This window comes from Heterobasidion irregulare (assembly GCF_000320585.1).
Source record: "Heterobasidion irregulare TC 32-1 unplaced genomic scaffold scaffold_11, whole genome shotgun sequence".
Lineage (NCBI taxonomy): Eukaryota > Fungi > Basidiomycota > Agaricomycetes > Russulales > Bondarzewiaceae > Heterobasidion > Heterobasidion irregulare.
Window position 1 is genome coordinate 1,480,272 of NW_009258207.1, and position 12,059 is coordinate 1,492,330.

Below are 12,059 nucleotides of genomic sequence, written 5' to 3' on the forward strand. Positions count from 1 at the left end.
TGAACGTGTTTGCGTGTTGTACGAGTGCGCCGAAATTGCTGTATAGAAGAAATTTGGTGTGAGATTCAGTCGATGCAATATAGCCCTGCAACCTGCAAGGACTGAAAGCTTGTGTTGGATGGCAAAAGACCTGGATGACCCACGGATATTCGGATACGGGGAATCGAACCCCGAGCTGCCGCGAACTGCATGAGAGGCGGCAATGTTAGCCGTTACACCATATCCGATGATGGATGACCGTGGTTTGGTGATCATGATGCTGCGGTGCAGATGCTTTGCGGCGCACAAGGCAAGAGGGATCTCTGGAACGCGAACTGGCCGCAATGCTCGGGAGTGGCGGTTGTGGTAACTGGGGGAGACGAGGACGGCAACGGGGGGAATTTGCAAGAGCGAGCGCGCGAAGTTGTTACGTGATGGACGGTGGGGACGAGGACGGGGGCGGCGAGTTGTTCCGACTCATCCTCCGCCGCGTCCTCCTTGTCGGTGCCCCGCCCTCGCCTCCTCTCCTCTCCTCCCTCCTCCGCCTCCGTTCCTTCTCTTGCCCTCGCGTCTCTCGCGAACACATTCTTTACTATCTGTACGACCAAAACCTCAGAAAATAGCCTTCATCATGTCTCTCGACTTCAACCATCTCCGTATCGGAAAAGCTGGCTCTCCTTTCAATCACAATGTCAAGAGAGCAAGTGCTTGTCCGTCTCCTTTTCTTTCACCGTCTTGCCGAATCGATTCTAACTTTTCCTCGCAGCGTGTAACACTGGCGGATTCTACAAATCCCCCTCTGCGGGCCAATCCATCGAATACACAACCCCGCTCAACATTTCTTGGGACACCTCCTGCCTCACAGCCGACGCCGTGGACATCTACCTCTACTCCCCTGGCTCTAACACGCCTCGCATCCACGTCTGGGAAAAAGTCTACTTCTCTCCCGGTTCATACGAGACCGAGCTCGAACCCAGATGGTGGAACTCCAGCAGCTCTATCAGCCTTCAGCTTGCCATCGTCGACCATGGCACGGCCCCTTATCTCGCTACTCTTCCGGCCGGTCCCATGTTCACCGCTACATATACTGCTCCCAGCTCTGGCACCCCGGCCGTCGCCGACGTCACCAAGGCCGATAGCGGCGTGACCGTCGTCAACAACATGCCGACCACATCACACGGCCTGTCCACCGGCAAGATCGCCGTCGCCGTCATCATCCCCCTGATGTTCATCGTCGCCCTCATCGTCGCCGCGTACTTCAAAATATCGCGCGAGCGCGGCAGGGAGAAGCGCAAGCGCTGGTCCGAGGCCGTCGATAAGCGCATGTCCACCATCTCCACCGACTGGCGCTCCATCTCCGCCGCAGGTGCTTCTGCTGCGATCCGCAACAGCATGGCCATCCCGGGCAACCGCGCCTCGTCCTTCTCGTTCGGCGCGATCCGCCCTAACAGCACGTTCGCCGCGGACGGCGGCCAGGCAGGCATCGGCTCGCACGCCGTGCAGGACGGGGACGACGCGGCGCCCCCGATGTCGCAGCTCCGCTCCGGCGCGCGCACCGCCGCCCCCGCCGCCTCCCGCGTCTCTCGCGTTTCGTTTGCGGCCGACGTCCGCCCCTCGATTGAGTCCCGCCGGACCGTGACGAGCCGGGCCTTCCACACCGGGTTCGTGCCCCCCCTTCCCGAACGCCAAGACTCGGACACGACCGTGTCCTCGCCCGACGGCATCCTGTCGCCCACGCAAACACACGGCCCGCTCTCTCTGAGCGTGGAGGATATCCAGTCGCGCCTCACTGGGGAGTCGGGCCCGCCGAGGCCCAGCATGGACGAGATGCTTCCTGCCCTGAGGAGTATGCAGCCTTCGCACCTTTATCCCTGCCTCTGCTGACCACTATCCGCCACAGTGATGCAGTCCGGTGCCAACGGCGCGAACGAGCCCGAGTACCTTCTCTCCCCGCAGTCCACCACCGCGCTCAACTTCCCCGCGCCGCCTACCCCAACCCACCCCCCGCTCACCTCTCCCGCGAGCCAGTCGTTCATGCCGATGCAACCCTTGCCCGCGAGCGTCATGTCCCCCGACGAGATGATGCGCGCCTACGCCGAGCGCCGCGTCGCCTCGCCGACCGTCGCCAACGCGCCCGCGATGCCCGCCGCGAGCTACGGCAGCGGGATGCGCACGCTGTACTCGCCCACCACGCCGACGAGCGCCGCGCCGTTCATGACGCACACGCAGGACAACAGGAAGAGCATGGCGCCGACCATGGGGAGCCGCTACAGCACGTTTGCGGAGGAGGACGCGTACGGCGGCACGGCCTGAGTGACGCCTCGGCGCACTCGCTGGCTTCCTTCCCCGCCGTCCGTCGCTACCTGTCGTCGTCCTCCCGTATAGCCATGAGCTGTCAAAACGTCTCGTATCTTCCTCGGTCTTCCGGTCCTTTTTCCCGTCGTTGTTGTGGTGCCGATATTTATTCTTCTTCTTCTTCTTGCTATTATCTTATTGGATATATACCAATAGTGCTTTCTTGATGGCCGCTTTCACCGGTTTCGTGATCCTCGTTCCGTCGTCCCTGCGTCCTTTGGTCCCGTTTTCCCTAGTAGCCTCACCCGGGCGTCAGCGTCCTTTTCCTCTGTTTGTTCCCTCGTTCCCGCGCTGCCTATTATTTGATCTTGTTCGCCTCGTCATGTCGCCCATGACAGGAAGTAGCTATACTTTCTTATCTATACCTTCACGAATCTCCGACTCTTGCCGATTGGACAGGACTTGGACAAGATTGCATTGGACTGCATCGCGTTGGATTGGGCTGGGCGGGCTGGGCGGAGCAGGCCAAGACGGAGCTCTGCCCCCGCCGTCCGATCGTCCCCGTAGCGCGTCGACCGTCCGCGTGTCCGTGCCCCCGTCTCCCGTTTCGCTGAGCTCGCTAGCGCTACGACAGGTTCGTCGCCTTATATACCCTACCCATCATCTCCCACCACGATTTTGTCTTGTTTTTTTGACGGTGTGTGTTCTGGTTCTGGCTGTTTTGTGGCTTTGTGGCTTTGTGGCCTTTTTGTTCGTCGGTCGATATTGTGATTGTATACACTGCGCCATCAGTTGTTTTGTTCGAATGGGTGATGTTCATGATGATGCGTTATGTGCCTGAAGGCTTGAGGGCCTGAGGCTTGGAAAGGCTTGAAGGCTTGAAGGCCTGATAGTGTGTTCGGGTTGATCTGGTAGTGGCGGAAACGCTAGACAAACAGCTGGGGCGCTCGAGGATATATTAAGTTATGTGAGATGGCCGAATTATGACCTAGATTAGATTGACGGATCGCAGTGCTCGGGAAGTTACATGTTGACACGATGTACAGATTTACGATGTTACAGAGCATATATAGAAAAAGTTGAATAATGGAAGGGGAGTAGACCGAAACAGGCGGCGTGGGGAAGAGCGAGATGGAATCTCGCTCACCGACTGAAGGTTGTTTGATGGAGGTTACACGTGGTTATACGCGGTCTGACGGGTCGTTCAGCGGAGCGCTGTCGAGGGACTGGGTTCGCGGGCGAGGGGTCAGCGAGCGAATCGTCGGAACGGCGGCACTCGAGGGGCGGTGGCGTACCTCAGTGTTCCCGGGGACCACGTTCTCCGTCGACTGGTGCACGACGGTCTTGACGTGGATCGCGCTCACGCTGCCTTCCCCCTGGTGCGTCACGTCCGACGTCAGCGTGTGGTCTGCATGCGGAGGCGGGGGTGAAGGTGGAGGCTTACGGTGGAGGACATCGAGTCTTTGGTGTTACTGGCGGGCGGCGGCGGCGTCATGAAGGAGAGCGTGGAGAAGGGGACGGTGGAGACGCCCTGGCCTCTGAGAGACTCTCGCGCATTGAGCGAGGCGAGCATGGCGTTGATGTACACTGCGCAGCACGCGCGCACCGCGGGTCAGTCGGATGTCGGGAGAGATTGCATAAAGAAAATGGGCGTACTTTTGCTCAAGGGGAAATAGAAGGTGAGGAAGACGAAATTTCGTGGGATGGCCGTGTACTACGCCGTGTGTGAGCAGAGCGGAGCACGCAGAGAGGGCGGAACGTACGGTGATGAAGCATAAGAGCGAGAAAGCGCTGCGAGTTGTGGTCAGGTCACGGTGCTAGGAACCCTCAGAGATCGGACGGCACACCTGGTGACGACGTTCGTGTTGATGGAGTATATCATGAGCACGTTGATGAGTGAATCCGTCCTTCAGGATGAGGACGCTCAGAACCCAAAGCACGTCAGGCTAGAAGTGGGTACCGCACCTCTTGAACCCGGTTCGCGCCTTGGCCAGCGTATAGCACAGCGTGCCCGCGATGAGGGTGTCCGTGCTGACGGAGAACGCGAAGCCAACATACATCAACCACTAAGTTTCTGTCGTCAGGCAGGCGAGAGCGACGATGCGCGAGTTGACTGACGGTTATATGTGCGAACTCCTTGAAGGACTTGACGAAGAATCTAAGGAGGGCGTGAGATGTTTTTCAAGTCAGACTTCGACTTCGACTCACCCCTTGATACCGAAACCTGAGCCATGCCATCAGCACATGGTACGAAGCGAGAACACGAGAGGTCATACCGAATCCAGCCACTGTGTCGAAATGAGTGTGTGTCATTTGGAATAATATATCAAAAGACGACGAACCAAAGACCAAAATGACGAGCACAAGCTGGAATTCTTGAGTACGAAGCAAAGATGCCAGGGATAATCGAGCTCACGAGAATACATGGCCATATGATCTTCCCACTGACTAAAGATAGGGTCAGTACATGGGACGGGTTGGCTTCCGATGCATCACATACGTCGCCATACCCGCCACACAAACATGCTAGGAAACGTTGTCAGACAGATTGAAACGACGACAGCGGAAGTTCAGCTCACTCGCGTACGATGCAGTCGCTGATGTTCTGCGCACAAATGCGTGAGATGGGCAGACAGAGTCAGAAACAAGGATACGCACAGCGACTACTATCCCGGCCTGCTCAGCGGTGCGGTCAATACACGGCCCAAGGTACCAAAATACAGCAACAGACCATAACAGTCCTGAGAATTCGCCCAAGACGTCATCAGTGTCCAACTGGTCCGTAAGATTGCGTCGAACTCACCACGGAATGAGGCCTAAAGCGGCAGGATTGGTGTAATTGGTCACAAGGTACCTGATTGTACGTTTTGTTGAGAACGTCCCGTAGCATTACGCAAAGCACTTTCTCACCAATATAAAGCGTGGCTTAAAAATGCGAGATGGAGCGTGTCAAGGAACCTGAGTCGGCATCCTGTTAGTCTACACAACGCGCCATGTAACAAAAGATTTCACCAGAGCATCCACACCTACTCAATTCCAAGAATCAGCGGTGCTCCAGCATGAATTCCAAGGAGAACCTACAGTGCCCTGCAACGTCCTACTGTCATATTTGGATCTCTGGAAGAAAATGAAACTCTGAACACATGTAATACCATACAGTCTAGCACAGAGGGGACAGTGAGCACCCGTGAAGTCCATGAGACAATGAAGCTCACATGGCCGTCAGGAGTCCTCCAATGTACAGTGCGCCAGTGGTGCTATCGAAGTGAACCATGGTCATAGAAAGGTGATGATGTCGAAAGAGGTGCAGGAAAGACTGGCTATTTAAACCATGGCAGCCCTCTCGTCACTTCAGTCTGGGCTCGCACAATCAAGCCGCTTCACCAGCGCGGAAAAGGCAGAAATTCGGGTCCAAGCAGTCCTAGAGACCGAAGGAGCAAATTTTCAAAATTGAGCGATCAAAGGAACACGCGTTTGTCAAACTGACGTCCTGCACCACAGGATCGAGTGGGTGATTGGAGGTGTCCGTCATGGCCTTCAATGGTGGTATTGAGAAGTGCTTACCTCTATTGAGACCGATTGAGTAAAGATACCGAAGCGCAGTGTACCTGGAATGAAGCAAGGTTCCGTGGCTAGCATACTCGTAAACGGCTGGAGCTTATGAGATGGCTCGTCAACTACATAATGCCACGGTGCGACACATCGTCAAGAGCGTTCACGTAATACGCACCTAGAGTATAGCGCTTGCATATCCGTGACAGATCAGTATGGATGCTCTGACTGTGTACTACCTTGATACCTCAATTTTTGAATCGACGTGCACTCTTGTCATGTCGGCGAAGGTCGAGTCGAAGAGTCAAGATACGTGATAAGGGTCTTTCGAGGCTGTCGTCTGTCCGGGACGTTCCAGTCAAGTTCCAAGCCATTCTCAGACTGCCACATTCAATTTTCGAGGGAAAGCGATTTAGAATAATACACTGTGCAGCTGGCAAGACGGAAGATGAGGGCTCGGCCGGAGCCGTGAAGGAAAGCGGTTGCCGGGGCCGAAGCCACTGCGGGGTTTCTAACGGCCGGAATATGAAGACTCCAAATGTCAAGCATCTTGGCCAGTGCCACCACCCCACGTAGAGACATGAGCACCCCGTCATTGCTGAATGGCTTGAGTTATACCTAGGTCCTGGTCAAGGGGAGTAGAGAAGGTGGCTACCTCATCTGAAGATATGCCTTTGTTATAGATTCATGCTAATGCCAGTCTTTCCCTTTGTGTACGACACTTGATTAAAGCGATCACTATCCTTCGACCCATGTTTAATACAACATTCTCGTCGAGCCTCGTGACTGCGATGCGATTCCTTCATAGATTATCAAGTGCACTACGCGGATTCATGCTTTTCTTGCATGCCCCAGCAGGCCGGTCAAGGGATGTTGTGCCCATAATGCCGAAGAAAATACTTGTTCCCTGCAATGTGGCTTGCATCAGTCAATATACGCGTTTTCCCTCGAAAATGTCACAATATTTCTTCGAAGTCTCACCGATCCCCTGCGCTGTTCGCGGAGCCGTATTTGCCGTTCATCGGACCTGACAAGAACCACCTACTCTTGATCTGGTAGTTCGGTCTCATTCGATGTACCTCACTTGACCAAACCCACTTCGCCTCTGGCAAGCCGCACTCTCCGCAATCTGCCAAAAAGTGACAATGTATTATAACGGCATACACGTCAAGCGGAACCTTGCGCCCTTGAGATCCGAGCCTCTGATCGGGTGCTCTCTTGCCGATTTATCTCGCTTTGAATATCATAATCTCGTGACCTGCCCCACAATCGGCACAAGCGCGATGCTTGGGGGGCGCATTTTACTGCTCGGCGTTATAAACTGTCTTCTAGAGTGATATTACCTGGTGTCCTGAATGGCGATGCGACACACGGGCGCCCGATCTTTTCAAATCGTCTTCGCGGGTGGCGTGGCGCTGCAAGGTGAACATCGGAGTAGCTGGATACACATGGACACACAAACATCAGTCTAGGAACTTGGAGCCGTCATGCACCCAGGACCGTTTGACCCCTCAATTAGTCTTTAGGGGGATCGAATAACGTAGGAGGAAAATGGTGCTTGCGCTGACCCTACGTTGTACTTACATTGGCAAAGATTTCTACTCAATGCTGAAGCCTCAGGTGATGCGCCTTTGAAAGGGTAACGACCAAGAACGTGCATTGACTGAGTGTTGATTTTGAGGGCAACAGCCTACCTGCTCCACCACAAGTGGAGGATGTGGGAATACGTTCCTACTTCCTCGATTGAGTGTTTTGCACGGGTCGTTAGCGCTACCTTACACTGTGAGGCTCTCCTTGACAGCAATGCAATCTGCTCACTGATGCAGTCAACACCCGTTAGACCGCTTTTTTAGCCCCATCGTACAGCGACGCGGTCTGTGTTATTGTTTGGAGTTTGTTGTGGTCGACGATGGCATCGCTAACACTGTGCTTCTCTGATTCTACATCGGCGTTCGACTCCCAGAAGAGCTGTTCATACGTGAGTAGTTCAGCCCCCAATTTCACCCTGTTACAGCTCCAGATGACTCTGTAGGTTGGGGATCAGACTGGACAGTCACATTGATTGAAATCCAAATTGTGCATCGTAAGTCATAGCTATCCGCACAAATAGTAAGCTCCAAAGGATCCATTTTAGATCACCGTGGACCTTCACACCATTACATCCATGCCCCATTGGGAATCCACCATTGCGAGTCTGTATAGCCTGATGAACGTGTCCACCATCTTGTGGCAATATTGCCATCGGCCACCACCAAGTCAATCAAAAGTATGCGCTGGACACCGTAAGGGTTATCTATACCGTGGACCAAGGGGAAAATCTGCCGTGACCACTTGCTCAATGACGTATCCCATATTTGTCTTGACAAGGCGGCATAATCTGGCAAAATACATGCCAATTAACATGACATCGAGTGTCAGCCTTACAACGCGATGTCATCGACCATGCCTGGTGCACGTCCAAGTGGTGTACGACAATCCGGTCTTGTAATATACGGTTAAGCGAGAAGCTTAGTATGGAGCAATCTGACGTACTGTTTCAACCGACGCCGAGTTGAGTTAAGTTGAGTTGAGTTGCGACATCCGGATCGTAACGTCTCCGACACCTCTACTGGACCTTCAGATCTGCGTTCACTGTAGCCCTTGTTGTCAAAACGGCGGACCCACTTCCGTCTATGATCTCACTATTCGGTTCCCAAAGAGCCATGGCGTCGGATTGAAGCGCGCTCGCTCATTATCGTACTGTCGTTGACCATCGTCCACGATATACTAGCCGTTTTCATGACGATGAAGCGATTGCATCGCGTTGCCGGGACTGCGAGTTCTATGATAGCAAGGACCTATGTCACCATGCACGCAGCAAAGAAATATATATGTTGCGCGTATGGGTCCACAAATGACGTCAAACTATTACGTGTCTCTTTACGATCCAGCAAATCATGGCCTCCGTAGGTTCCTAGCATACGACGCCCGCGAGCGTCAACACCAGGACACCTGTACAAACATCAATAGTGGCGCACTGCGGCCGCGCCGCGCAGCCACGATTCCAAATGACACGAGTGACGCCAGGGAATGCAATCGTCCAGTAGCTGAAACCGACAGGGCTGGCTGCGGATTCTGAGCCCGTCTACCAGATCCCAGAAATGGACCGTCGAGACTGGGACTCGCGGTCCCGTACGCAGGGCTCCGTACCCAAGATCGAAGGGGCCTGAAACCATCATCACAGCGGGAGAGAACAGTCAAAAGTTCAATGGTCATGTATAGAAAAAGTAGACATACACCGATTCACGCCCGACAAGGTTCCAGATGCGTCCGTTACGAGATGAACAGAGTAGCGCGTGTGGTGGAGAAATCCTAGATATCGCTGTGTGAAAAACAGGGTTTCCTCCAAGTTCTTGCGGCAATTCACGGAAACGCTTTGTCGTCCGAGCGTCATCGCGCTAGCACTCCTACTTACCGGCGCGCCAGCCTGTTCGATTAGAAATGAGCCAAGAAAGAGATGCTTGCCCAACGCGTGCGAGACATGCATGAGCTACGTACAAATAGTTGGTTGATTCCCCGTCAAACAGGCTCCCAGACACATGTACGGATTCTGCCACTGTCATGCCCGATTTGGATTGCAAAATTCCAATGTATTGCCGTCGAGTTACCAGCCCGCGCATCGATATGCACGCACAGCAAGTACTGTACCGCTGGGTTCCATCTCAGCAAAATGAATTCGTGCGAGGACCCGCGCACCGATCGCTGAGAGATCGGCGCTCGTCATCGCGCACCAGTCGCACAATATACCCAGTCGTACTGTGCGCACGGCGGCGTGCCAGTCGGGCGTACATAGACACCAACAACTCGCGCGCTCGCAAAAGAGAGAGACAGAATGCTCACACGCACCGATGCAGTCCACGCCGGTGGCATCTCGCACTGAGCTATCGAGGCAAGGTCGTTCACTCGCCTAGCTTCGGACGCTTCTGCTTCTGCGGCGTCACGTTCATGCCCCACCCCATCACGAACATTCGATGCACGACCGGAAGCTGAACAGACAATGCACTTCCCGCTCGTCTCTTTTGAATCATTGTACGTGTCCACTCGGGGACATCTTGTCTGAATCCGTGCGTCCGCGTCCGCGCTCGTACATATAGGTTGTTGTCTATATATCGCTTGTGGAGCCCATTCAGTTCCCCACGGGGTACGCGTCCAACCGACCGGGATCGAGAGACGGAATCAAGCTCTGTGAGAGTCGAAGTTCGACGTTCGAAGCCGACGCACGGGCGAAGCCACGATCTCGCGGTCTCGCGCGACGAGCACAGCCTTAGCAAGATTCGAAACACGGTCGGACCTGACGCAGATGGGCTGCGGTCGAGCGCAGATGGCGGCTTCTTGCTCGTGGAAAGTGCAGAGTGGTTGTAGTGGTTGTAATGGCATGGCTGGGATGGCGGTCACCGCAAGCAGACAATACTCGTCCTGATCCTCTGCTTTGCAAGATTTGCAATTGCAGGAGCGCGCATGGCCCCACACAGCGCGTATGAGAGCAGCCCGACGACCGAGGGATCGAGTGCCGTTTTTGAGCTGTCCATTAAGAGTCATCGAAGCCAAAGCCAAAGCTGTAAGTCGAAGAGTGCGCGCGAAGCCAGTTCCACACGCACATACCGCACGAGCTCGCAACAGGCCCTCGCGCTCTCAGGAGCATTTCTGCGTACGGCTGAATGGAAGAGACCGTGGTGGCAGACGAAGGTCGCGCTAAAAGCCTCTCGCGCACTATGGCCATGCCATGCCACAGACGAATAGGCCGAAAACACTCAGCAGCAGAATCGGTAGTAGTTCGAGATATGCCCCGAGCTGGTGGGTCCGTCGCACATACATACGTGTCTTATCTTCGGAAGAGCGCGTCCCTGCGGTCGTTAAAGAAGCGCAGCATCACGGCGCAGCAGCGATCTGTCGACGCCGCCGGCTGCTGCGGGGCTCCAAGCTTCAGGTCGATCGCGCGGGCGGTGCCCTACAGGAGCTGAGCTCGGGGTTGCTGTCTAGACGCTGTGGGGCTCTCACCACACATGCCAGAGAATGGTACGGTCGGTACGCAGCCACTGCCATCATCATCGTCGTCATCGTGGCACCGCGCCACGCCTCATTCGATTGATGTGATACGTGCATAGACGCGCCACTGAGCGACAACGAAACGAGAGTCCCCTCACGCCGTACGTACAAGAGACGTTAGCGAGTTTTACACGCCTGTCACTGGATGCACAATGGCATCGCGTAGCGAGTCTTGAGGCGTCACGCGTCGCGCGCCGCCTCGGCGTGTCATCAAGGCTAAGCGAGTCAAAGCACTGCATTTCACAAGAGTACCAAACGCACCGAGGCTGGGATCTGTAAGCCGCGGCACTAGCACGACACAGCACGATGCGTCGCGTCAGACCGCATCGAGTCGAGTCGTTGCGCCGCGCCGCGCCTCGTTCGAGCGATACGCGCGCACAGACAAACGAGGGGGGCAGCGAGCGGCGAGAGCATCTTTGCGTCCCGGTGGTGTGTAAAGCAGGCGGCGTCGGCAAATTTCACACGCCTGCCGCTATGTGCAGAGTGGTACAGCGCGACGAGTCCTGCAGGCCGCACGCGCGCCCTCGGCATGTCGCCGCGACGCAGCCGAGCGGACGATCGCGGCTCACGCGCATTGCTCTAAAGTCGTAGACGGGCAGACGGGCAGACGGGCAGACGAGCAGACGAGCAGACGAGCAGACGAGCGCCCGCGCTCGCCATGCACGATGCTCGTGCTTGCTATGCATAATACCCGCGCTTGCCATGCACGATGCCTGCGCTTGCCATGCACGATACCAGCGTCGCATCGTCGGCGCGGCGCGGAGCTGAGAAGAGATCCCGAGGCGCGATGACATGCGCCCAGGATGGCTTCGATTCGTGATTCGCAGGTGGAGCTGTACGGCGGGGGTAGGTAAGTAACTGGAAGCACGCACATTGTACACCGCGTAGACGGGCTCGGGCCGCACGACATGGCGCAAGCACAGAGCCGAGTGAGAGTATAGACGACCACGTGGTCGCGGACGCGTCGAGATGAAGAAAGAGGGCGCTCCGCTTGCAGTCTGGCGCGTCGCAAGGCAAAGCGCGGGTTATTTTTGTGTGCGCGTGCGCGTCTGTCTGCCGTGTGTGCGTGCTGTGTGATCTATGGATAGAATCGGCGGCGAGCGATGAGCAGCGCGCTTGGATTGTGGAACTGGATTCTCGAAGTTGTT

At 55.5% G+C, this 12,059-nt stretch overlaps 4 protein-coding genes across 4 annotated transcripts; 1 reads left to right on the top strand and 3 right to left on the bottom strand.

Annotated features, from left to right (window-relative positions):
• The first annotated feature begins 472 nt into the window (after positions 1–472).
• On the top strand, positions 473–3,105 carry HETIRDRAFT_480997 (uncharacterized protein). The gene is made up of 3 exons (XM_009553419.1): positions 473–689; positions 746–1,825; positions 1,880–3,105. The coding sequence occupies exons 1-3, from the start codon at positions 611–613 to the stop codon at positions 2,290–2,292; spliced, it is 1,572 nt and encodes a 523-aa protein (XP_009551714.1). The 5' UTR covers positions 473–610; the 3' UTR covers positions 2,293–3,105.
• Positions 3,106–3,455: 350 nt separating this feature from the next.
• On the bottom strand, positions 3,456–5,548 carry HETIRDRAFT_106236 (uncharacterized protein; the record flags this gene model as incomplete). The annotated part of the gene is made up of 21 exons (XM_009553420.1): positions 3,456–3,500; positions 3,570–3,650; positions 3,719–3,861; positions 3,931–3,988; positions 4,038–4,065; positions 4,122–4,181; positions 4,240–4,340; positions 4,393–4,432; positions 4,483–4,498; positions 4,551–4,562; positions 4,617–4,641; positions 4,691–4,722; positions 4,775–4,800; positions 4,854–4,879; positions 4,933–4,950; positions 5,006–5,015; positions 5,078–5,128; positions 5,185–5,232; positions 5,287–5,300; positions 5,356–5,434; positions 5,490–5,548. The coding sequence occupies 21 exons, from the start codon at positions 5,546–5,548 to the stop codon at positions 3,456–3,458; spliced, it is 972 nt and encodes a 323-aa protein (XP_009551715.1).
• Positions 5,549–6,803: 1,255 nt separating this feature from the next.
• On the bottom strand, positions 6,804–10,585 carry HETIRDRAFT_430135 (uncharacterized protein; the record flags this gene model as incomplete). Its single annotated transcript, XM_009553421.1, has 15 exons — positions 6,804–6,955; positions 7,199–7,264; positions 7,411–7,516; positions 7,669–7,852; positions 7,987–8,203; positions 8,567–8,647; positions 8,738–8,817; positions 8,844–8,950; positions 8,973–9,031; positions 9,103–9,272; positions 9,364–9,507; positions 9,562–9,668; positions 9,712–9,921; positions 10,087–10,421; positions 10,468–10,585. 15 exons carry the CDS (start codon positions 10,583–10,585, stop codon positions 6,804–6,806), a joined length of 2,136 nt encoding a protein of 711 aa, XP_009551716.1.
• Positions 10,586–10,687: 102 nt separating this feature from the next.
• HETIRDRAFT_455289 (uncharacterized protein) lies at positions 10,688–11,705 on the bottom strand (the record flags this gene model as incomplete). Its single annotated transcript, XM_009553422.1, has 3 exons — positions 10,688–10,813; positions 11,299–11,414; positions 11,468–11,705. 3 exons carry the CDS (start codon positions 11,703–11,705, stop codon positions 10,688–10,690), a joined length of 480 nt encoding a protein of 159 aa, XP_009551717.1.
• Positions 11,706–12,059: the final 354 nt, after the last annotated feature.